Raw genomic sequence first — 25,866 nt, 5'->3', positions numbered from 1 at the left:
CCATCCAGAGCTGATACCCCAACCACTTCCTGTGTTGGGCTCTCACACATGGGCCACCATCCACCTGCCCCAGTCACCCCGGGGCCAGCTTCCAGACACCTAGGGACAGCCCTAAGCCCACGCGCTGCAGAAATGATCAAACTACCGAAACTCATCCCGCACACCCTGCCTCAACGGCTCCTCCTGCAGAAACCACAATAAAGGCTCCTGCCCACGTTTTCGCCTCCCCGTCTGCCTCCTGGCCCACCCTGGTGCTTCCCGGGAGGCCCTGTGTGGCCCCACGTACCCCCTCCTCTTGGGAACTGCGAGTAATAAATGATCTTTCAATGGCCATTGTCTCCTGGCCTGCCGACACTCACTTTACCTGGATGATAATAAAACCCACATCTTAACACAGGCTTCGGCCTCAGTCAAGTCTCCTGGTCACCTCATCCTGTCACCCTCCACAGTAGGATGGCAGGACAGGACGTCAGCCTCCAGCCCTCCTGAGCTTGCATGTTTCTTAAAGCTCCGGCCTCCCCATCTCAGGAAACAGCCAGCTGCCACCACTGCCTCGTCTCTCACCTTTGAGAGTCACCTCAGATCCCTCAGCAAGTCTCACCAGGGCCACTCTCAAAGCATCTCTTGAATCAGCCCTCTGCAGGTGACACCCAGCCTTCCCCAGTACAGACACCAGGATGTCACACAGCCCAGTGTGTGCGCTGTCTCTGTCCTGGCCCTCGCCCGGCTCTATGCCTTCTCCACAAAGCAGACAGATGGGTCCTCACAGAGCCCAATCCGGGACATAGGATTCCCCTGCTCAAGACCCTCCAGTGCATCTTCATGTCTTTGTAGAATAAGCCCGTGCTCCTCAGGCCCCACAGGGTCTGACCCCACCTGCCTTTCCAAGTCACCTTCTGTCCCCTCTTGTCCCCCATGCTCCAGCCATGCTGGCCTTCCTCTCCCGGTTCCAGGAGAAGCCGAGCGGAAGCCAGCTTTTGCCTTGGCTTTTCCCCTTTGCCCAGAACACTTTTCCACCCAGAAGTTTGTGTGACTTCCTCTTTCTGAACATTTAGGCCTCAGCATGAACATCAGCCCCTCAGAGGGGTCTCTCCTGACCACCCTACTTGGTAAAAGCATGTTCCTCACGTGTGTGTGGGTTCTTCAGGCTCCCACCCGCCTCCGCCCCGCAATGTGCTTTTCAGGCGATCGGGGGCTTGCTCTGGAGATGTATCTAGAGTACCTGGCACCGGCGACAGCATCAGCATAAAGCAGTGTGGCTGCTTAACAAATACCAGCTCCCTTCACTGCCCGTTCAGATTCCTCTATTTTCTACAGTTCCTGAGATGCACACTCCCCAATCTATAGGTTTGGGCCTCATAGTGGATTCCCCGTGGATCTGTGATCTTTGCCTGTGAGCTCATCTTTAAAGGGAATTTTCTTCCGTGTGAGTCCTGGATGCCTCTGTGGGAGGCTGTGTTTTGGACCCTGAGGGGTCCAATGAGCTTCACTGGTTCTTACACTGATATCTCAGCCTCAGGGAGCAGCTGGGATTTGGAACACACAGCCCTGTGTGGTGCAGACTTCAAGGCTTCAATTTCTTCGGGGTGAACCTTTTTCTGCCCATGGTCCAAGGTAGTCCGCCAGCTCTGGGCTGAGTCCCTGTGGCAGGCAAAGATCTCCCAGTCCTGTGGCCATTGACAGTTTTGACTCCTGGCTTGACTGAAGGAGCTCAGTTCTAACGGCATCAGAGGCCTGGGAGCTCAGCTCTAGCCCCCGGGCAGGTGTTGAAACTCAGGCTCCTCATGCTTCTCTCTGGTTCAGATGCCCTGGGAGCTGCCTCTGTGTCTGCTCCTGCTGGGATTCCCTCCTTGGTTTGACCCTTGGGAACTTCCCTTTCTTGCACTGGAGCTCAGCGTCGTACTTCTAAAAATTGCTGTATTTTATCCAGCATGTATATGTGTGTGTGGAGGGGTCCCTGTCTGTTCAGTCTACCATCTCAACCAGAAGATCCCCTCTGGCCAGTCCCCACACGTTTGTCTTTACTGCCCCTACCCCAAGAAGCCGCCCCTTGGGGACTGTGCCTCGTGCAGCTTCGTTTCCAGTCCTTGTTAATGTATGTGCTCCCCCGTCTGCTCTTCAGAGATACAGCACTCCAAAGCACCAAGTACGCTGCTGGGCACCCTGGTGCATGCAATAAATACTTGCTCATTAAAGGAAAGCAAGCAACTTTCAATATTTTGCTACCAACAGCTGGTCATGCTGGCTGGTGCTACAGCTCACCCCCTCTCCCCAGCGGGCCACTTCAAATCCTGTCAAACAACAGAGCCCACTGTAGCAGATGGGAGGAAGACGATAAAAAAGGGTAGGCAGTTATTGGCCTTTAAAGCCAGTAATTCTAGTGGAGGCTTTCAAGGCTGGTAGGCAAAGGTGGTTTACATTTCTCACCACCAATTTTTTAACCTGCCCCCATTACACCCAGACTCCCATATATATATATTAAGAGGATGCAATAATAATAATAGCAGTGACTAATATTTACTATTTATGAGTATTTATAGAGCATACATGTACTAAGCACCTTAATAGTAATATAAATATGAAAATAATTATGATTACCATGGCAGTTAATATACATATGGCACTAAGTGACAGGCACCGTTCTAAATGTCTCATACATTAATTCACTGATTCCTCCCAACCCCATTATTGACCACGATGACTCAGAGCTGGTGAACCTGAGGCACAGAGAGATTAAGCGACTTGCTCAGGGTCACACAGCTACTAAGTGGCAGAGGTCCAGGCTCCATGTCCGAGCCTCCTTCAGACTGCCCCTCCATGCATATCTTTTCCGTGTATTATTTCAGTCTTCAAAACAACCCATGAAATAAGAACTATTATGACTCAGTTTTTACAGACATGAGAAAATGCGGGCTCAGAGAGGTGTGAGGCAGGCTGGAGGCAGCACAGCCAGTCACTGGGCCAGCTCTACCCAGACTGCAGAGCTGGAGCTGTCAGCGGGAGGCAGAGCACCTTGGGACCACCATCCTCATGCACACACGTACACATACACGCACACACACACACGCACACACATGCACACACGTTTACTTCTCCAAGTCCCCTGGATGTCTATTCAAAAGCTATATAATTTGTTTTTAAAACTGTGTATTTCAAAGAATTTTTCTGAGGTTTTAGAATATATTTAAATAAATGAATGCCTTACCTTGCCTATCACTAAACCTCAATCTGTTTCTAAAATTAAAACAAAAACTAAAACCCGGCCCTTCTCACATGGGTCAGCCCTGCATAACTGAAGCTGCTCTGGAAAGACCTTCTCTGCCACTTCTCCCTTGTCAGGTGTCCTCCTGCCTGGGACAGGTGGGAGCAGAGCCTGGGGTGAGGGAAACAACCCTGTGTGACCTCTCCTCTCAGGAGTATGAGTCGCCAAGAGGCTGTGCCCTGTTCTCCTAGCCTAGGAGAGAACACTGGTGCAGGCCAGCAGCAGAGGAAGTGGCAGAGAGAATCTGCCGGGGTGCGGACGTGGGATGGAAACTGAGGGAAGACAGGGGCCTGCTGGGGAGAGGGGGTGAGCTGTAGCACCAGCCAGCATGACCAGCTTTTGGTGGCAAAATATTGAAAGTCGCTTGTTTTCCTTTAATGAGCAAGTATTTATTGCATGCACGAGGGTGCCCGGCAGCCTACTTGGTGCTTTGGAGTACCGTATCTCTAAAGAGCAAACAAGGAATAGGGGCCAGGCAGGGGAAGACAGCAGCCAAGTGTGGCAAGAGTCAGCCGCTTCAGGTCCAGGCTCTGACATGAGCCAGCGGGGGTCAGGGGACCGCAGTTCTGTCCTCTATAGGATGGGCTGCTGAGATAGGAGGGTGGAGCCATTTACTATCGCAAAGAGCTTGCCATCTGTGCCCGGTACAGTGGGAAGCACAGAGAAGCATTTGTTAGATAAATCAGCACCCTTGAATTCTGAAACAGCTAAGCCCAGCGAAGGCTGCCACGAGGGAGGGGGCAGAAAGGCTTCCTTAGGAGATAGAAGGAAGACAGCTGCCCACTCCATCCTTCTCCAGGGAAACTATTGCTCCTTATCTGCTCCTTAAGGCCCTGCTGGGGCACAGGGGCTGTCCTGGAACACGGCTGTGCCGTGGGAGGGGGTTGGACATCCAACTCTGGGACAAGAGCTGGAGGCGGTCCCAGCAGAGGAGCTCAGTTCAGGTAGCGGTGGCTGCTGAGTGGCCTCTCTGGCAGGTGGCCTTTTCCCATCTGCTATTGCTGGCTCCCTGCTGCTGCCCAGGTCCTCATGACACAGGGAGCAAGAACCAGGCTCTTGGGGAAACCACACCTGTGCCGTTGCAGTACATCTACTACCAGGGCAGGGGCGGGGGGCAGTACCACTAAGCCAAAAGGTAGGTGCTTTCTTCCCTCTCAGGTACCTGAGCAAAGGAAGCTCAGCTCCAGTGAACCCTTAAAGCAAGGACAAGACTGATTGCACGGCCAGAAATTTGGTTTTCATTGTTGACTAAACAGTAGCAATACAGGGTCACATCCATAATCTACTTATAGGTAAGGTGAGAGTATCAGGATGGAGGGGGATGGGAAGGAAGGGAAAGGAAGAAAAACAGCATTTATAAAAAGGTAAAAGTATCATTTTTAGGGTCAACATCTCTCTATCCATGGAGCAGTGTTTTTCAATCTTGACTCAACATTAATTCCCTGGAGAGTTTTTTAAAAAACCCAGTTGTCCAGGGCAAACCCCCTTTACCAGTGTGTTTAGTGTTTTTTCCCCCCTGAAGCTAGCAAGTCAAAAGACTTAAGGTTACCCATAGTTCAAAAAGGCATATCGGACTGATATTGAGCAGGGGTGGGCAAGCTATTTTTTGTAAAGGACCAGATAGTAAATATTTTCAGCTTTATACCATACCATCCTGCTGCATCCACTCAACTCTGTGTATAGCCAGAAAGCAGCCACAGGTAATATCTATGTAAACACACGAGCATGGCTGTGTTCCAATAAAACTTTATTTACAAAAACAGACAGTGGGCCTGATGTGGCCCACAGACTGAAGGTTGCCCACCCCTCACCTAGAAGAGATAGGGGGACTTTTCTACATCCCTTCTTTAGTATCTCCAAATTCTCCCCTCCTAACACAAGACCCCCACCTCCCTGCAAATCCATTCATAAAAATTCATGTCAGAATAACCCCGTGGGGTGGGTAGCAAGCAGGTGTGAAACCAGGCTGGCCAGTGTGGATTTGCAGATTTTTGGAGCTGGGTGAAGGGCTCATTCCACTCTTCTGTCTACTTTTGTGTATATTTGAACATTTTTCCAAGACAGAAAATTTAAACCATAAAATTTTTTTAAAAGAGAGGAAAACCTTCTCAGACAGAACCACAAGCTGCAACTAGTGGGAAGTGTGGGGATCGTGTGTCCTGCCCGGGGCCAGGCCTTCAGGAAGCATGTGCAGATGCACCAGCCCAGGGTGCTGTGCAGAGGATACTCACGACCAGTAGAGCAGCATGAGCAGGAAGGGGCAGATGATGAGGGCCTGCAGCACCTGCCAGTCCCGGCACAGGGCGGCTAGCCCGGGCATGAGGAACTGGCCCGCCATGGCCACGAAGCTCGCCACCATCGTAATCATGAACCGTTTTCCAGGGGGGCACAGCTCTATTCCTAGAACACAGAACCAATGAGAGAGAGATGAGTGCTCAGCTCGACAGCCCGAGGAGTCCTGGGTGCACCTGGGCCAGTGCACTGCTCAACCCACCAACGACTGAAACCGTTTTCATCTGCTGCCCATCACAAGTGTCCTATGTGGTGTGCCAGTGTTTTACGGGCGCATTGAGGCTCCAACTGGGAAGGGAAGCGAGATGGTTGTTCAAGGCTACAGGGCTAGTCAATGACAAAGGGATGCTATAATTCAGAGGAGCTTAGCTCAGAAACCAGGAAACGGTGCTGCCTATGGGACAGATCGCCCATTGTTCCCACTTCCTCTGCTCTCCAGACGTCAGTGAGCTTGCTGTCCAGCATGTTCCCCCCTCGTGCCCACCCTGTCGCCATTCCTTCCTGTCCATGATGCTGTATGAGGGGCCATCTCCACCTCCAGACAGGACACCAGGCATGTCCACAGACTCACTCCCACCCACATGCACCACCCACCCCTTCTTCTGGTTCTCACTCCAGGGCTGCTTGAGCATTCCGAGTTCCAGGCAACCTACTCACACTGTGAGACGGAGACTGAGCTGAGTCTCAGCCTGTCTATCAAACAAGACAAAAACCAACAATAAGGCTGACTCAGATCATATAGCAATGACCCTACCAGAAAGCCCCTTCTCCACGTGGGGGTTCTGTGGGCCACTGCAACACGGGTGAGTCGCGCATCCTTTCTCTGTCCCTATTGGACACCGCCCCCTGGGCAAGGCCCATGTCTAATTCATCTTTGTAGCTCCAAAACCAAAAACAGTGTCTATTTTCAACAAATGCCCACTAAGTAGAGGGGGACCACGGCCCCTCTTATTTGCAAGAATCTATTCTTTTACTTTGACCTTGAGTCAAAAAGATGATCAGAACACTTTAAACTGTGGCACCCAAGTGACAACTAATACAGACCTACTACATGAATCACCATAATGAAAGACATTTATAGTAGAAAAAGCCACTGGGTTATATATATATATTTTTCCCTACAAAGCATGTACATTTATTTGCGATTCTCCTGCAATATGCAGTATTCTCTAAAGGTTTCTTGCTTGCTTGCTCTTTTAAACATAAGGTAAGAAGAAGAAGAGGAAGGAGGAAGAGGGGGAAGAAGAAGAAGAGGAAGGAGGAGGAAGACAGACCCTTCAGAGAGAACACTTTTTATGCCTGTGTGTTGGAGGCTGTTCGGATGGTGGGCTCCATGGATCAGTTGTGACAGCTCATCTGCTGGCTGTCCAGAGACCACAGCAGAGGTAGGAGGTCAGAAGGCAATAAGGGAAGCAGACTAGAGAGAGAACAGATGAATTATGCTTGGCTACAAGGATATTACCAGCCCTAACAAGGAGAAGGCACTATGCCAGCCAATTCCTACAGCAGCTCATCTGCTGGAAAAAATAATAATGCCATCAGAATTTCCATTCCTGCTCAGCCACAAGCAAACAGATCATCATCATAGCTATCAGTGAACAAGAGAGAAACCAGATTTCACTGATTATTGCTTATAAAGAGGTTTCTACCATTTAATTAGGAAAACAAGATTAAATGGCTCACTCTCAGCCATTTGCTGCGATGCTGTTCCTTTTGGTACCATAGGTCAGGTTCACTTAAAAGATCACTACCTGGCAGGGTCCAGATCTGGCATTTCTGCTCTTACAAATAATAAAGAAAAATAGGTCTTTTAAGAAAAGACTAACAGTTGTAGGTCTTGTTTTCATTTATTAAGCACAAGCAGTAAATTGGCTGCTATGGAAACCAGAAATCTACATTAGCCACGGTAAGTAAATTCAGTGTTGGAAGCTCGGCATGGGCTAGTATCAGATAAGGAAATTCGGCACTTGGCCATCCAGGTAACCTTTAAACGAAGTCAAAGAGATAATATGGAAACAGCATGACGGCGTCCTATCAATGGTTTGCTGGTACAGCAGACATATATTGCTTGCCAGTTTTCTCTTCAATCCCTCTCTTTAGTGACATGATACAATGAAAATATCTGCAACTGCACTTCTTTTACCAGAGTCCCCCTTTGGGATGTCTAACCCCACATCCTAATCTACACTGATGTGATGTCACACAAGGGATCATGAGGCCACTGCCCAGACCAGGTTCTAGGTTTGCAGATGAGCAGGGAAAATGGTCCCTTGCTGGGCCAGTCTGGCTTCGGTCTCCCCTTGGTACAAGTGAGTTGCCGTGGCTGGCACATCTCTTAGTGTGACTGTTAATATGACAATTATTAAACGGTCATAGTTTTTCTTCCAAAGGTTGTCTCAATCCTCTCCTATAAATAAGTGGTCGGTGTGGCCCCTAACTCTTCGCTGCCTCAAGCGTAGTGTGTGAACCTGCTGTGTCGGTATCACATGCGAGCTTGTTAGAAATGCAGCATCTTAGGCCCCACCCAGACCTAGAGAATCAGCATCTGCATGGTAATGAGCTCCTCAGAGAACTCCTTGAGCAGCACTGGCTCCCCGTGTTTCTCCGAAACTGTAAGCATGGTTTGCCTCACAGACATCTCTGTGGGAGCTGGAGAAGTGGAATAATTTTCTGACCTCTTCACTCCTTCTGATTGTGCTAGGAATCCTAGCACACCCTTGACTTTATTTCACCAGGTAGGAAAATGCAGAGCACTCCAGCAGAGACGGTATATTTTAGCATTCCTGCCTAGGCAATGGAAAAACACAGTGGCTTGCTATAAGGACACAGGTGTGGCCATCTGCAGTTAACTACCTTTTTTGTCTTGACTCACCAGAAAATCTTTCCAAACTGCTTGAATCTAACCTATATTCTGAAGGTGGCCATAAAGATGTTTTTGTAAAAGAAAGCAATGATTAAGAAACTGCAGGCACTTGAGGATTGCCATTAATCACAAGTTTCTCTGGAAGATGACAAATCAGTTTTTTTGGAAGTGGGAGAGGAAAGAACACATGAGGACATTGAAGCCTTGAGTCCCGGCATCCATCAGGAGGGACGGGGACTGCAGGTGGATCGTTTCTGCTGGGCTCTGCAAGCAGAAGCATTTGGTGCAGCAGCTCCCACACCTTGAAGATGGTTCCAGCCGCCTGGCCAGGGCCACTGGCCTTGAGCTTGAAAGTGCCCCTTCACGGCCTGGCTACTGTGGAGAGTAGATCACTCACAGGCAGGCGTCCACAGTGCCTGTGGAAGACCTTGGCTCGCAGCCGTGTCCTGGTACTTGCTAGAATCAATTTCTTTGCCAATGGAACCAAATCCAAATCCTTTTAGTGGATTTTCATGTATGGGCAGCATGACTCCCCCTGATTATGTAACACATTTAAGGGCCACAAGAAAATACCTTGGGTGATGCATCAAAGATTCAAACATTAAACTATCTCAAGTGGCCAGCATGTAGCACTTCCACTGCTGTGGTTAAAGGCCTGGACTCCGCAGCTAGAGTGCCCAAGTTCAAATCCTGCTGCTGGTACATAGAAGCTGCGAGCTTGGTGCAGTCAGTCAGGTGTTCTGTGCCTCCGTTTTGTTGTTTGCAAAATGGGGTGTTCTGAGCACTAAATAGCATATAGTGCTAGAACATAAGTGCTATGTGTTACAATCTCGTGCATTATTTTTCCAGATTTTGGAATACTTGCATACACATAACGAGATATCTCGGGCAAGGGATCCAAGTCTAAAGACAAAATTCATTTATGTTTCATATAAATCTTATACACATAGCCTGAAGGTAATTTTATATGAGATTTTAAATAATTTTGTGCATGAAACAAAGTTTTGACTGTGACCCATCGCATAAGGTCATGTGTGAAATTTTCTACTTGTGGTGTCATTTAGGTGCTCAAAAAGCTTCAGATTCTAGAGCATTTCAGATTTCAGATGTTCTGATTAGGGCTGCCCAACCTGCATAACAATATAATTATTGCCAAGTCGCTCTTTGGTCTCATTCGACATGGTGAGATCCTGTCTCTAAAAAACAACCAACCAAACAAACCACCGTTCCTTTTCCCCTAACACCTTAATGAAGGATGCTTACAAGTTACTCTTGGCAACTAGATATACTTTGTGGATAAGCAGATAAATTACTGAGGGTTGTGAGAATGAAACAGTACGTAGCTGAGACTGAACTGAGGCATTTGGTCAGTGATTCAACAGGGACCATGAGTAACTCTGAGCACAGAGGCCGCCCGGAGGCTTTGATAGAAACGTGGCATTGTTAGGAGGCCACAGCTCTGGGAGATACGCTTTTCGGAAGTCGTCAGATTCTTACAAATTTTCAGGAGGAAAAGCACATTGCATTTCCCAGGGTAGACACTGCATGTGACGGAGGAGGAAGGCCTGAGGAAGTGGGGTGTGGGGGTTTGATGTGTCACGTGGCAGGGCTGCAGTCTTAGGCATTTGCTCAAACAGGAACCCTGGTGCTGCCGGGAGAGAGCTGACTTTGAGCGAGGGGCTTCTAGATAATTTGGGTGAGTCTCACCTCATCTGTTGAAAGACCTGAACATAGGGCAGAGGCTTCCTTGAGGAGGAAGAAGATTCCACCTGTGGATGGCAGTGCCCACCCCCGTGCCCTGGAGTCCTGATGGCTGGCCCTCCCGCTGGCCCCTCATGGATGTCAGCCTGGCCACCCCTCACAGTCGTGTGGGCCAATTCCTCGCAGAAAATCTCTAACTATCTCCTGTTGTTTCCTCTTCTCTGGTTGAACTCTGAGGCAGAGGTCAGGGGGTCCTGCACATCACACAGGGCCTCCCATGAAGCCCATCTCCAAAGCTGCACCCCCCTCCCTCCCCTTCTTACTCCCCACTCTCTCATCCTGTCGCTGCTTCTCTTCCCTGGCCAGCCTGGACCAGGTCCCAGCCTCACAGGGCACTGCCAAGCTCAAGGGACCGTCTGTCAAAACACTGCAGCACCCAGGGAGGAGCCCCAGGGAGCACGCAAAGCCCAAGCTGTGTTACTGAGCAGGGCTCGGCCCCAGCTCCAGCGGCTAAGGCATCTGCCCACCAGAAATACCAGGGGTGGCCAAAGTTTTAACATTCTCCCCCCGCCTCCCTCACTCCCCACAAACACACACACTGATCTAACTGTTCATTGGATTCAGTGATTATACATGAAATTTAAAAAACTCTTTGAAGCCAATCTTTGAAAAAAAAGGCCCATCCTCCCATAATGCACAAATGAATAAAACACAACACTTCTTCTTCCTTAAATATACTTAAAAAACTCTTGAATGCTTGTGACCCTAGAGAGAATATACATTTTCTTGGGATTGCTAAGTGCTCCTGGCTTCTCTGAAATGAGAGTACAGGATTTTTCTGGACTGGAGTTGGCTAGTAACAAAGGAATATATTAAGTTGACTGACAATACTTAAGCCAGACGACAGGAATTCACAGAATTGTGCCCGCGGAACAAAGCGTGCCATGCAGGGTACGGGATGAGGCGCCCGCTCTGGCCTAGCAGTGGGGGTTAGATTCCTCCCCGGCCTCTCCTGGGTGGTGTGAAGTTACTCAGCTGCTCTGAGCCTGTGTCCCTGTATCCAAGGTAGATAACGATCGTACCTACCACATGGAGTGGTCATGAGAAAACGACCCTCACAAAGCACTCGAGCACACCTGGCTCATACTGAAGCCACGGAAGGCTTCCTATGTGTCGCTGGCCTCACAGACACGAGGCCACCCTGCTAAGCTGCCCCGGGCACTCCACAGGCCCAAGGCCACTCTCAGGACAGGGCAAGTCTGCACAACTCACTGGCAGAGGGAGGTGAGATGGGCTCAGGAAAGGACAGTGTCTGCCCACGCTGCTCAGGCTCCCAAATTAAACACAATTCCTGGAACAGGCCTGCGGAATGAGAAATCCATCCAGAGGCCACTGCTGAACGGCCCGGCCATCCTCTCCCAAGGGCAAGCCTCTGCGAAGGCCGACTGGGCCACTAGGACACGGGGGCCTGGGGATTCCACTGCCCAGCCCAGCCCCGGAACACACAGGATTCAAAGAGGCCACTTCTCCAAAGCCGCTGTCCTTACAAGTGGACCACCCCCTCCTCCCCTCTCCCAGCCCTCCTCCCCTCCTCCAGCCCTCCTCCCCTCTCCCAGCCCTCCTCCCCTCCCCTAGCCCTCCTCCCCTCCCCCAGCCCTCCTCCCCTCCCCCAGCCCTCCTCCCCTCCCCCAGCCCTCCTCCATCTCCCAGCCCTCCTACCCTCTCCCAGCCCTCCTCTCCTCCCCTAGCTCTCCTCCTCTCCCAGCCCTCCTCCCCTCTCCCAGCCCTCCTCCATCTCCCAGCCCTCCTCCCCTCCCCCAGCCCTCCTCCATCTCCCAGCCCTCCTCCATCTCCCAGCCCTCCTCCCCTCCCCCAGCTCTCCTCCTCTCCCAGCCCTCCTCCATCTCCCAGCCCTCCTCCATCTCCCAGCCCTCCTCCATCTCCCAGCCCTCCTCCCCTCCTCCAGCCCCTCCTCCATCTCCCAGCCCTCCTCCCCTCCCCCAGCCCTCCTCCCCTCTCCCAGCCCTCCTCCCCTCCCCCAGCTCTCCTCCTCTCCCAGCCCTCCTCCCCTCTCCCAGCCCTCCTCCATCTTCCAATAGACTAGAAGTCCATTTCCACCAGCAGCAGGAAAATGTGGAAAGGAAGGAGGCGCAGCTTTCTCAACAGAGACTGGAGGGCTGGCCATGCTGCCTGCCTCGCTGGGCTTCCTCCAACCTGGTTCCGGCTTGGCCCTAGGCTGCTGGTGCCCACCTGGAGACCACCAGAGTGCTCTGAAGACAGCCCCAACATCCTGGACTGCGCCCCTCCCTGGCAAGGTGGAGAACTGCGGGGAGCTTCCTCTTACTCGCTGGCCTCACCGTCTCCCAGACCACCATGCGAGCCTCTCTCCTCTTCCTGCACCCTCCCTCCTTCCTGTCACTCCCCAAATGGGCCTGGAAGTGAACACACCACTCGATAATTACTGCCACAGGCAAGGACGCATGGCCCCCAGAATCCTGGAAAATAGACTTTGGGACATGTGATTGTGGAATTCCTTATTATAGCAGAAGGGCCTGAAATTGCCAGTCATGGAGACCCAAATAGCATTTGAGGGTATGACTGTAAAAGGTTGCTATTACAGCTCTACATCTTCCCTTCCGCATGGAAGACGTCCTCTTTCCTCTTAACTTAAGGTCTGCCAACCCAAAGTCATGGTCAGAAGAATCGGAAAGAGTAGTTTTCTCCACTTAGAGAAAGAGAAAATTTAAAAAAACAGAGAAATTTTAAGTATTTCTTACAAGTCACATTCCAGTGTCTGCCAGACATGTAGACATAGGCATTAAATGCTCAAATGCAGAAATACTGAATCAACTACCAGTTGAATACCTATCATGTCTGCAGTACTAGGCGAAGTAACAGCTCTCACTTGCTGAAAGCTAAATGCTTTGGGAGGTATTTTTCATGCGTTAAATTCATTTAATCTGCACAATGACTGTATTATGTAGGTATTGTTTTTAATGCTCATTTTACATGAGAGGACCCTGAAACTCAGGGTGATTAAGTGACTAGTTCAAGATCCCACAGCTAAGAAATAAACAAGATGCAAGTTGAAGCCGGCTTCCCCTGTATTACCCCATATCTCTGCTGCAGGCAGAAGCTGTCTTCAGGTACGGCTTCCTCTGTGCCCCACCAGAATCTAAGCTCCAAGGAGGGAAGGGCTTCTTAGGTTTTGCCTACTGCTGCTCCTCAGAGCCTAGGACTGTGCCTGACACACACCAGAAGCTCAGATAATTGTCGCATGAATAAATGTAAACGTTTTTTCCTCCCTAGTTCAGTCACTTTACTGGTGACCCCCAATCAATTATAGTCACCATGGAAGAGACTGGCCAGTGACTCTGTAGAGGCTGGCCTGGCACCCTATGTGGGAACTCATCAAAGTCCACATCATGGTTCCATATATTCATATGTGGATAATAATTTGAGGAAAATCAACCATAAAACCCAACATGAGCCACAGAGTTCAGTTTCCTTTCAGATTTTACTACCTTCTGTTTTTTCTTTAAAACTAACATTATAATGACTCAAATGAGGAATAGGGATTTGAATGCTCAGCAATCTCTTCTGTTTAAAAACAAAGACTGATGCTCAGCAGCACATGCTTAAGAATTTAAATTAATGACACTTTTAGTCTCCTAGTATTTAAAAACAGCAGGAAAAGCCAAGGAGAGGAATGACTTCAAATATCAGAATCCCCTCCCATCCACTGGAATTCTTTCATTTCAGGTCTGTCGTTCATTTTCAAGCTAAGTGAAGGAGCAGAGATGGGACAGGGTAGCTTTAAGGTGGACAGCACAGTTTACCACCCAGGTTTTCCAACAACCAGTTCCAAAGTGACAATTCCCAATCCTCAGTTTTTCTGGTGCTATCCATTCTACGGATCAAAATCACACGCAGTGAGTGACCATGTTTGTATAATTATATCACGCTTTTGAGCAAATGGAAGCCTCACAGGCCTTCAGATTTGAAACCTCTGAGTAGTGTGGCCAAATAGCCGAGCCCTAAATTACTTCAAGCTCTGTCCCATAACAGCATGCTCTCAGTTCCCCAGCTGTCGGAGGGCAGGGAAGCTGATCTGACTTTTATTTCTCATCATCAGTGTCATCGTCAATTGTCATTATTTCATGAGCTTGGCAAGCAATCAGGGAATCAGGGGCTGGGCGTATGGTAAACAGAATACATCTCAATACCAGTTCATAGCATCATTACTGTGTAACATCTAGTAATAGTAAATACATTTTACTCTTTGGCATAATACTCCTAAATAGAGAAGAATTATTAGCAACTTAGTCTTTCCAAGTAAGTCTTCCTTTTCTCTTCTTCTCTCATTTTCCCATCTTCTCTTGCATCTGGATTTAAAAACACTTTTCTTTTGAATGTTCATATATTCACAAAGAAGAGAGAATCGTGTCATGAATATTTTGGATATTTTGCCCTTTTGGTTCTTCTGCCTCTTTCTCTCTCTTCCCTGTAATATTTTAAATCAGATTCCTGAAATCATGTCATTCTACTTTTAAATACAAATATGTCTCTCCTAAAAAAGACATTTCACATCTAACAAAATTAACAATATTTCTTTAATATTATTCAATATCTAGTCTGTGTCCAACCTACTCAATTACTTCAAAAAAGTCTCTTTATAGTTTTTTTTTTTTAAATCAGGATCCAGACAAGATCCACATATTACATATCTTAATTCTCCTTCAATCTAGAGCAGACCTCCCCCCACCCTCTTTCCCCATGGCACTTGAAGAAACTGCTGGTTTTATGTGACTTTCCCATGATGTTGTTCACGTGTTCCTTCATGCCCTGTTTTAATTTCTAAACTGGAAGTTCCACCTAACGTCTGGTGAGAGCCAGGTTCAGGTTTTTGGAAGAGCGTATCGCAGCTGGTGCCTGTGCATCACGGTGCTGCCCCGCAGGGGGTCACCTACTGGGAATGACGCTACCACTGATCCATGGAGCAAAGCAGCGGCACCTCAGCCTCCCATCCTAGAGTTGTTCGTCAACATTTTCCCTAAAGGTTTTGTTAGGGAGTGCAAAATGGTGATCTGATTTTCTAATTCCATCCTTCGCTGTGCACTGTTTTCACCTTGAATTACTTTGGAAGGAAGAACTTGCATTCAGCAACAAGGGCCAGCTCTTTGCCCTGAAATATGGTCAGTTCAGAAGAGGCAGCATCATAAAATCACAATCACCCTGGGTGATAGATAATTTCACACCACACGTCCCCCTCCAAGGGCTCCTGTTCCACTCAGAGTGAAAGCAAAGTCTTTCACAGTGACCCACGTGATTTCCACCCCTCTGGCATCCCTCAGACCACATCACCTGCCCCTCCCCACCCCATTGCTCCACTTTAGCCACACTGGCCTCCCTGCTGCTCTTCTAACCCAGCAAGCACATCCCCCTTCTGGGCTGTGCACTCCCTGTCTGTCCTGCCCAGAGAGTTGCATATCTCCCTCCTCCTTTTCTCAGGTCTCTAAGTGCGATCTTGCCCAGAAGCAAAGCTTTGCCCTGACCATGCTATATAAAATGGTAATCCCTGCCCTCTTGCTTCCCCATGTTGCAATCACACAGAGGAGAGTGCCTCCCGGACAGTGGTTTGCAAGTGTAGCCCCAGACCTGCAGCAGCAGCCTCACCTGGGGCCACCACCTCAGAAACACAGAGTCAGCGCCCTTCTCAGTCCTACTGTATCAGAAACTGAGGTTGGGTCCAGCAATCTGTGTCAACAAGCTGTGCACTAATTCTGATGCTGGCTCCAGGTGAAGAATCACTGCAGTATACTTTGTAAATATTAGCCACTGAATCCTCCTCATAAGCGGATGAGGTTGGGAATGGTGACGCTGCTGCTTCAGGGAACACCCTTTGAAAAGCAGTGTTCTGAACACTGCAGAGTTTTATACATCTCAGCCCTGAGATCCTATGATTAATTTTTCCATTGTAGCATTAGCATATTAAAAATAAAACAAAGCAAAGCTGCTTTAGAGCTTGTAATGCCTATTGGCCTACTGGCCTTGGGATAACTGGATGTTGGCTGGTTTTTTTTGTTTTGTTTTGTTTGTTTTTTGAGATGGAGTTTCACTCTTGTTGTCCAGGCTGGAGTGCAATGGCGCAATCTTGGCTCACTGCAATCTCTGCCTACCGGGTTCAAGCTATTCTTCTGCCTCAGCTTCTCGAGTAGCTAGGATTATAGGCACCTTCCACCGTGGCTGGCTAATTTTTGTATTTTTAGTAGAGACGGGGTTTCACCATGTTGGCCAGGCTAGTCTTGAACTCCTGACCTCAGGTGATTCACCCGCCTCGGCCTCCCAAAGTGATTACAGGTGTGAGCCACTGCGCCCGGTGTAGATGTTGGCTTTTTAACCAACAGCAGACATGTGACTTTTTTTTTTTTCCAATGAAAAAAACTTCTTCCAACACCCAAAGGGCAAAGCAGGCAGAAGCACAAGAAACCTGAAGTTGCAGAGAAATTCAAAATTTCTCAGCCTATTTCAGATAAAAGGAAACTCAGAGAACACCCACCAAGGTTGGCAGAATCAAATGCCAGGCAGATAAGGAATGTGTGAAGCCTGCCAGGTGCTAGGGGCGGAGCCTGTGGCACATCACCTGGTGCTTGCCCAGTTTAAAGGCCTTTAAATTCAATTAGAAAACAAAACACTGTCTAGGTCACACAGAACATGAGCAGGGTCAGGGTCTGACTGCACACTGCCAGTCTGCAGCTGCTGATCCTTGTCCAACCTGGTATTTTATTCAAGGGGAACATAAGGTCACAGACTTAGTTGGTAGCAAAAGCAAATTGTGATTTCCACACCAGGGGCTCTCTGGGCCTCTCACCACACTGCCTTTGGAGAATACAAGTCCCTAGGATTACTTTTGGGTTTTTGTAAAGATGGAGATTACAATAAAAACAAAAGTTGAAGTTGATAGAACATACAGCAGTTAAAATCAGCTTCCTCCTCCTCTACCAAATCAGAAAGTCCTTTCGTGTTCTAGTCAACATAATGGCACCAGCTAATGAAACAAAGGGTCAGATCAGGCCAGCAGCTGCAAAGGGGTTTTCAAGAAACAGGTCTGTGATTGAGGAAAACACTAGCAGGCGGGAGCAGTAAGAGGTCTTCCTCTAAACCCTGGCAAAACGGTGCATCCTCAGCAGCGGCAGAGGATCCGAGGCCTTCTGACACCCCACGCCATCGTGCTCTGGCGCCATCGTGCTCTGGCGCCATCGTGCTCTGGCGCCATCTTGCTCTGGCGCCATCTTGCTCTGTTTTTGACAGAGCTTGTCTCACACAGTGTCTGCCTTTGATTTCCTGCCCACGTGGACAGGGCCATGAGGACTCTAACACTACAGAGCGCTAGTCCTCAGCCAAGTCCTGCACAGGGAATTTAGTGACAGTGTCCTCCCAGAGTCTCAGCCATCTCTGTGGCAAATTCCTCTCGCCCCATGTATCAGGTAGCCCCCTCAGTGAGCAGGGCTCTCATGTCCCCCACAAGGGACTCGACGGGTCACACTGCGTGTATCACACCCATGCCCTGCTGCGTGCACAGCTTGGGCTGGCAAATAGATGCTGAGCTCTTCTTTCCTGGGGGCTCCATCTCTCCCTCCAGTTCTATAGATTGGTGCCATTATTTTTAATGGCAAAAACCACAATTACTTTTGCACCAACCTAATAAGATATCTGAGTTTATAAATGAGCTGACTGAAATCTGGACTCTTCTCCTAGGAGTGGCTGCTAGAAGTTGTAGAAAATGCACACACACAGATTTGCACCTCACCTAACTCGCAGTTAAGCAAATGTTTCCCAACAAGGTGGGAGGCTGCGAGTCAGAGTGTGTGTGTGATCATCCACTTGGGTGGCAGCAAGGAGGAGACAGCACCTCCATGCCACGCCCACACTGTTCTCAGGTGGACTGCCACAGTCGCCTGTGACCAGGGCTTTTGCTACCAAAGAGTTCTTTCTTCCCTTTAATCCATCTGACATCCTGCTGGCAGGTTACCGCCCCTAAAGCCCAGCTCTGTTCTCTTTCAATACCGCTAAAAATGCTACGTCAGTCCAAATTCTGAGCCCACCAACCACAGCCCTCCATGATTTCGTCCCAGGCCTATTCCCCTTCTCACAGGCTGTTCTTCTCACCTAACTCAATGCTCCTGGCAAGCCAGATGGTTGTAAGCCCTACACTGCCACAGCAGCAAGCTCCTTGAAAAGGAAAACCACTCTGTCACCTGTGTCCTTCCTAACGTCTAGCATTGTATTTAGCACTTACCAGATGCTCAACACTCCCTGAATCAGACCACAGAAATGAGAGAGGCACAACTTCCATGTGGAAATTTATTACCCAATGTGTTCAGCTAACAAACTGAGTAAATGAAGAAATGACTGTAGTTTTTATTTTATTTTGACAAGGTCTCCCTCTGTTACCTAGGCTGGAGTGCACTGGTGTGATCACGGTTCACTGCAGCCTTGATCTCCTGGGTTCAAATGATCCTCCCACTTCAGCCTCCCGAGTAGCTGAGACTACAGGCACATGCCACCATGCCCGGCTGATTTTTAAAATTTATAGTAGACAAGGTGTTGCTACATTGCCCAGGCTGGTCTTGAACTCCTGAGCTCAAACAATCTTCCTACTTCAGCCTCCCAAAGTGCTGGAATTACAGGTGTGAGCCACCGCTCCTGGCAGACTAGCTTTTATTAAGCATATTTACACAAGGGCATGCGTATCCGTCATGAATGTAGCCTCTGAGGGCTCTGCACTGAACACAAATGCACAGAGTTCCTCAGGGCTGCCTCAACCACAGGAGAGCCAGGTGGCCTGTTTGCTGAAGCAAATCGCCAGCCCACCCCACACAGTTGCACTCAGTGACTACGTGTGCCTAAGGCGGAGGTGCCATTTACAGAGCTGCCAATGGTGCTGCTGGGGAGAGTGGTGAGTATTCAGGGAGGCCTTGTAGGTGCCAGGTACTGGGCATAGTGCCTTTTATCATCTGCACAACAAGCTCTGTGTTAAGCGTTAAAATTCCCCCCCTTTTTTTTAAATCCTGCCTTGTCCTGCCCCCAGTGTTAACATTCTTATTTGAAGCTCAGGAAAAACTAACTCACTGACTCCCGTAAACGCAGTTAGTAAAAGGAAGAGCTAGATTTCAAGCCCAGGCTCCCGCAGAGCCCTGGTGGGAAGGTGACAAGAGTCAACAGGGCAAGGACCCGGGCAAGTCTTTCCTGTGTGCTATGTGCTCGGGCTCCACAGAGGGCAAGGACAGCCCGGTTGGCGACAGGCGCACAGAGGCCACAGGCTGGGCTCGGCCTCGGTGATCCACAGGGACTCCCTCAGGCCCTGGGTCTCCAAATTCGTGAAAGGAATGTGGAACAAGATCACAAAGTTGTGAAGGGGCTCAGAGTATGTCACCTTGAAATATGCAAATATGCTACTTTCGCATAAGGATTATTTTGAGTTGAAGGCAACTGGAGAAAGAGCAGATGCAAGAAAAGCTCTCTACCCACCTTTCTGCTTAGAGGCAGGGCATAAATTTCCCTTTGTGAAGTTGTCACCCCCAAACTCCCTCCCTTCTCCCACAGGAGCAAGAGGAAGTGAGATGACTCATCCCTGGGGACACTACCGACTTGAATCTGCATAAACAAACCGCACGAAATAGCCCCGTCTTCCGTCACTTTCCCCCATATATTTACCTTCCCACAATTTACTGCTCCTAGAAGCCCAAAGCCTTTTCCTTTGTCTTGTCATTTCTCAAGTCATGTATTGCTTTCTGTTAAAATGGTATATAAGCTCTTAGGCTTAACCATTTCCTTAGGCTTTCATTTCTTCTTCTGTGAGATTCCCCTGTACATGTAAAAATTAAAATATTGACATCAAGTACAAGTATGCCCTTTTCTCCTGTTAATCTGTCTTTATTTTTTATTTTTTGAGACAGAGTCTCACTCTGTCGCCCAGGCTGGAGTACAGTGGCGTGATCTTGGCTCACCGCAACCTCCGCCTCCCCGCTCCAGTGACTCTCCTGCCTCATCCTCCTGAGTAGCTGGGATTTCAGGTGCGTGCCACCACGCTCGGGCTAATTTTTGTGTTTTTAGGAGACGGAGTTTCACCATGTTGGCCGGGCTGGTCTTGAACTCCGGCCTCCCTTGGCCTTCCAAAGTGCTGGGATTACAGGCATGAGCCACTGCGCCCGGCCTTAATCTGTCTCTAGTCAGTTTTATTGGCAGGGTCCCAGGTTCTAAACCTAAAAGGGTAGAGGAAAACATTTTTTCTTCCCTTATAGTTGCATCCTTAAAGTTGTACCATTTCATAATTAAGTGATAATGTTTGTAATAAAAAGAACAATGTTGTTAGAGATTTAAAAGCCTATACAGAATTAAAAGTGGCAGCACTGAGTTTAATTATGTAAGATGATGTCACCTTTTGGGTTTCTTGCTCTTGTCTGAGAACATCAGCTCTTTCTAGTCTAGAACCACTATTCCATCAACGTTGACCAGATGGGGAACATGGAGCAAGAGAGGTCCAAAGAAGGTGCCTAGGAAGGCCCAAGGGAGAAAGGAAACCCTAGGCTGAAGTCTGAGCAATTGAAGAGGGGATGTGTGTGGAGAGCAGAGCCGCAGAGGGAATAGCAGGGCCGAGGGGAGGGAGGGGCCAGTCACTTCTTAAGTGATGTAATAGCTCTGTGGCTATTATTGCCATTGCAGCCGAAATCCATGTCAGCCTCCTACCAATCACGATTTCGTATCCTTTAAAACTCCTCTCCCAACTTTAATAAAAATTAAAACAGTTTGCTTTCCCCCACCCCCAATCTGATAATCCACCACCAGGCACACAGGCCTTAGATGGAGACAGATGGTGATCTGTCTTCAAAGACTTTGTCAAGCTCTGTTACAAAGCTTTTTGTTTTCTGTTCATTCCCCAGGTGCAGCTGAGTTCCCAAGCCCTGGTCCTGTCCCTCCTGGGGTGACAGCCTCCGCTTTCCAATTCATAATGTCAGGGGCATGTAACCAGAACAACTCCCTCTTAAACAGGAGCTGGGTAAAATGAGGCTGAAACCTACTGGGCTGCGTTCCCAGATTAAGGCATTCTAAGTCACAGGATGAGATAGGAGGTCAGCACAAAAGGCAGGTCATAAAGACCTTACTGATGAAACAGGTTGCAATAAAGGAGCTGGCCAAAACCCACCAAACCCAAGATGGCCACAAGGGTGACCTCTGGTTGTCCTCACTGCTACACTCCCACCAGCGCCATGACAGTTTACAAATGCCATGGCAAAGTCAGGAAGTTACCCTATGTGGCCTAAAAAGGGGAGACAGGAATAATCTACCCCTTGTTTAGCATATTATCAAAAAATAACCATAAAAAAGGGCAACCAGCAGCCTTTGGGGCTGCTCTGTCTATAGAGCAGCCATTCTTTTGTTCCTTTACTTTCTTAATAAATTTGCTTTTACTTTGCACTGCAGACTCGCCCTGAATTCTTTCTTGGGTGAAATCCAAGAATCCTCTCTTGGGGTCTGGATCAGGACCCCTTTCCTGTAACAATAATGGTTGAGGAACATCTGAGCCTCCTTATGTAGACATATGAAATTAAAAATGTGTCCATGAGACTACGGCTTCCCTCCTCTCCTCTCCCCACAGGGGAGGTGTTTCCTAGCCCAGAGAGCACTCCCACAGAAGCAGTATTACCCAGGAGGGATGGCCTGGAGAAGGGAGTGGCAAGAGCGAGGGCTTTGAAATTGGTTGGCATTTCCATTTTCCAAGTACCAGCTATATGAATGACATTGAGCAAGAGGCTTAACATACTTATGACTCTCTTATGAAATGGCAAGAGGTACTATCTGGAAGAAATGTTTGTGAGAGTCAAAGAAAATGATGATATAAAGTAAAACGCCCAGATGATATAAGGTAAAACGCCTGCCCGGCACATTCTCTCTAGTGCCTTCAAACAGCACGTTAGTATAATAATTCAGGGACACAATTAAACAGCCCTGTGGGCCGGCCTGGGGACCCATGCGTAACCACAACAGAGTCTATGACAAATTGCCCCTTTAGTTCCAGGTAACCATGAGATAAATGAACTTTTGTAATAGTTTATAATTCTTGCAAAAGTTGGGAACATTTTGCATAAGAATGGCAACTTGCAAAGTGACCCGATTTCTAACCACAATATAAGGACCTTTCTAAACGATCCTTTGTGTAAAGGCCAAAAACGATTTTCAAGGTCCCATGTGAAAAAGCAGGAGACAATTGCCGTAGCAAATTTATAAAGTGACAGAGTGCAGCCCTTATGGAAAACAGATGGGTCTACTGGGAAAAGGGTAGCCCCATGACGTGCTGAAGACATGAGAACTGAGAGACTGTCCCTAGGTACTTGTGGGTTTTGATGGGATCTGTCTGGAAAGGATACATTTACCATTTGGGAAAACAGAAACCAGGGCAATATGAGTTTAAGGGAATGATATTTAAAGGACTCATGTCTTCACGCTTATGCTCCTTCTTTCAGGATAAGGTTGAATGAGGAGGGGCCGGTCTCTCATGTTACACATAACCAATGCCTGCTGTGGCACCTTCCCCTCCCTTCACAGGGTTGAAGGTGGCCTGTTGTGAAGTCAGGGGTCACATGGCTCCTGTGAGCTCCTGGCTCTGAAGGAAACACATTCAGGAACATACAGCATTTAATATAGAGAAACACTCCCCACACAGAGGTTGTTGAGAGGCTGGCCTGAGTCACAGATGACCTCAGAAGCTGTTTCCAGGTTCAGTGGAAAGAGGGTTTCTCAGAATGCCCTCCCTCGGATCAAGTTGAGAGGAAAAATGTTAAATATGAAGGATTGAAATGCTAAAAAAAAGTTATGCCACTGAAGCATACTTTTTGTTGTAGTTGTTCAAAAGATTTTGTTCCAAAAGCCTAACTTTTATACAGCGCAAGAGGCTGTTTCAAGGCGAGGTTTAGAGGACACACCTGAAACTTTTTAGAATGGCAGATGTCAGACCTCACTGGAAAACTCCGAGGTGGATGGGTTTTGTTCTCTCTCTCTTCTTCCAACTCCTTGGGTCCAGAACACGAAAACCCAGAAAAAAAATCACAGTATTACTCTACTTAGGATGTGACTCTGCAGTCACTGGTTAATCACTGCTCTGGTGTCGGGTGGCATTCAAACGTAAATGCCGTGATTACCAAACCATCGCAGACTTCTGGGGTAAGTGTTCAGCCCGCACTTCTGATTCACGCTGGGCTGCCTTTGACAGAGTTGGCAGAAGAGAAAAGAAGCAAAAGAGAAGAAACCACACGCACAATTCATTTGTCATCTGTTGTGACCGAAGCTTCCCTGTCAAGCGAGCGGGGTGGGGGCGGGGGAGTGCAGGAAACGGAACACAAGCTGGGAATAAAATTCCAGGCCGGGACCATCCTTTCCACACCTGTAAATCCTTTAAAAGAAAAGTTAACGGATTTTTAAAAATCATACAACTTAAATCTTCTTGTACTTCTTTCATTTCCTAAACAAATCCTAGGGCCCAAGTGATTATCTATATTTCGATTCATGGATAGAGGAAGAAATCTGTTCAGTAGCATTAAGAAGAAAATCCCGGTTCAGCAGCTCCTAAACTAGCATTTTGTTCCTCTAGGTACATACTACGGGTTTAAATTTTAGGTGTGTCTACGTGAAAATGAAAACTTATTTTCAGTTACCGTTTTGTTTCAAGATGGAAGCCTGAATTTGAAATCCAGCCCAACGTGGTTTGCTGTTTTAAGGCTATGTGTCTCCTTAACACAACTCTCTTTAAAAAAGTCATTGTGTGGCCAACAAATTGAGATAAAACAAAATTTAAAGGAAGACCTTACTTCATCTAGGCAACCGAATACTAAAATTTGAAATTCAGAATGAAGTACCGCCCCAGAAACTATGGAAGTGAGGCCACCTGGGCTCATGGCTCACCTCCTCTGAAACACACACACCCCTTTTTCTCTTCCAATCTGCAGAGGTCCCTGAAAACAGTGCTTCTCAAAGGTGGGGCTTCCTTGATCCACAGCATCAGAGTCCCCCAGGGCCCTGAGCCCAGATTCCCAGAAACAGATGCTTTCCAGATGGAGCCCAGAAAGCCAGTCGATGGGGGGACCAGGAGATTCAAACGTTGAGGAGCTTTTGCCGTCAGATGTCAGCAAAATTGCTGGGATTTCTCATCTGCCTGAAACTGCCATCATACAAATAACACCTTCACGTTAGTGCTGGGGAGGAAAACCTTTTCCTCCACCCTCCTAGGGTCAGTGCTTGGGGCCTGTGAATTAAACTGACAAAAGACAGGCTGGCAAGAGAAAAGAAAGCTTATTCACATACATATACCGACAGGGGAGTGCAAAAAATGGCTCAGAGAAAAGGTTGGAATTTGGGGCTTTATATACCATCCTAATGCAGGGAGGGGGTTAGGAATTCAAGAGACAATAAATAGTGGGAAATGACCGAGAAATATACGGGGGAAATAACATAAGGGAAGGTTTGTTTTAGTAAGGTGTGTTTATGAAATTTCTCATCCTGCACCAACTTCTCATCTTCGCCTCTGTTGGGAGAATTCTCCCTTAAAGGGGGATTTATGACAGTCGAATTCTTTGGGAAAGCTCTGTTTCTAGGTAGATGGGGGAGTTCCGACAAAGCTGCGTCCTGCATCTGCTGGTTCTCAAATGCTGTCAGCTCAAAACAGTCCTTATGGCCAGTGGCATATTCTGGACCACTTCAGCAGCAAACAGGGTCACTGCATTTCCACATCTATTCCCAACCACACTCTTGCTATGTAAACAAGTGCTAATCCCATTTAACAGGGAGGCCCCAAGAGGTTAGTTACCAAATAGGCCTTAGGTCATATGGTTTATAGTATCTAGGACTTGAATTCAGATCTTCAGATTTTAAACACCAGATTTATCCTTTAAGAACAAAGAAAACATCCCCAGCCCCCGCAAACACACACACACACACACACACACACCCTCATCATTTAGACATAATGTCCTCGTTTTCGACATCTTTTTTTCAATAAGACTAGCACAATTTATCACCATGACCATTAATGAGACCAGCCCTTAACAAGCTAAGCTTATCAATGAGGGCTCTCTCCCGTGTTTGTCGAGACGTAATTAAATACTCAGCAACTGGCCAAATGTCGAAAGACCCTAGGTTGCTCTTGAATTGCCCATCTGCTTCCAAACATAATGACGGTGATTGATGACCTTGGGGAGTCGGCTATATTTAAGGGAAGAGCCAATCACTGTCAAACATTGGTGCCGAACAGAGAGCAGCCCTTAAATACACACACAAGAAGGAAAAAAAAAAAAGTTTCATTTGGGAAAGATAAGACAGAAGGCACAGGATGGCAGAAGAAGGAACTTACATTCTATAAATATTGAGAATATTTTCTCAAGTAAATTTTACATTCGATTCACTTTTTCCTAAGTTAAAAAATATTTTAAGAGGATTTTCACCAAGGGGAATGTTACACGAATTAGAATCTACTGTCCAGTCTCTGACAGCACTGGGGAATGCCTTGGTTTCTGTGGCTTTTTCTTCCAGAACTGCACTGTCCAATACAGTGTTCACATGTGGCTATTTAAACTTAAATGAATTAAAATTAGGTACAAGTAAACCTTCAGTTCTTCAGTTGCACTGGCCACACTTTAAGTGTTCTACTGGACAGCACTGATCTGGAATCTGATGTTAACGTGTCAAAATGAAAACA

General features: G+C 47.9%; 1 protein-coding gene across 10 annotated transcripts in view; it reads right to left on the bottom strand.

The window, feature by feature from the left end:
• The window catches only part of SLC22A23 (solute carrier family 22 member 23), a 188,897-nt gene that overhangs the window by 50,468 nt on the left and 112,563 nt on the right, over positions 1-25,866 (bottom strand). For 6 of the 10 annotated variants that reach the window (XM_055264615.2, XM_055264618.2, XM_063632990.1 and 3 more), the window contains one exon: positions 5,494-5,662. In XM_055264615.2, the coding sequence (XP_055120590.1) occupies positions 5,494-5,662 (169 nt within the window). Of the gene's footprint in view, positions 1-5,493; positions 5,663-5,756; positions 5,811-25,866 lie in introns of those variants that run through there. The other 4 variants (XM_055264621.2, XM_055264620.2, XM_055264623.2 and 1 more) reach the window with 3 other exon arrangements.

The sequence above is a fragment of the Symphalangus syndactylus genome, chromosome 23 (assembly GCF_028878055.3).
Source record: "Symphalangus syndactylus isolate Jambi chromosome 23, NHGRI_mSymSyn1-v2.1_pri, whole genome shotgun sequence".
NCBI classification, from domain to species: domain Eukaryota; kingdom Metazoa; phylum Chordata; class Mammalia; order Primates; family Hylobatidae; genus Symphalangus; species Symphalangus syndactylus.
This window is presented reverse-complemented; position numbering and strand designations above follow the sequence as displayed.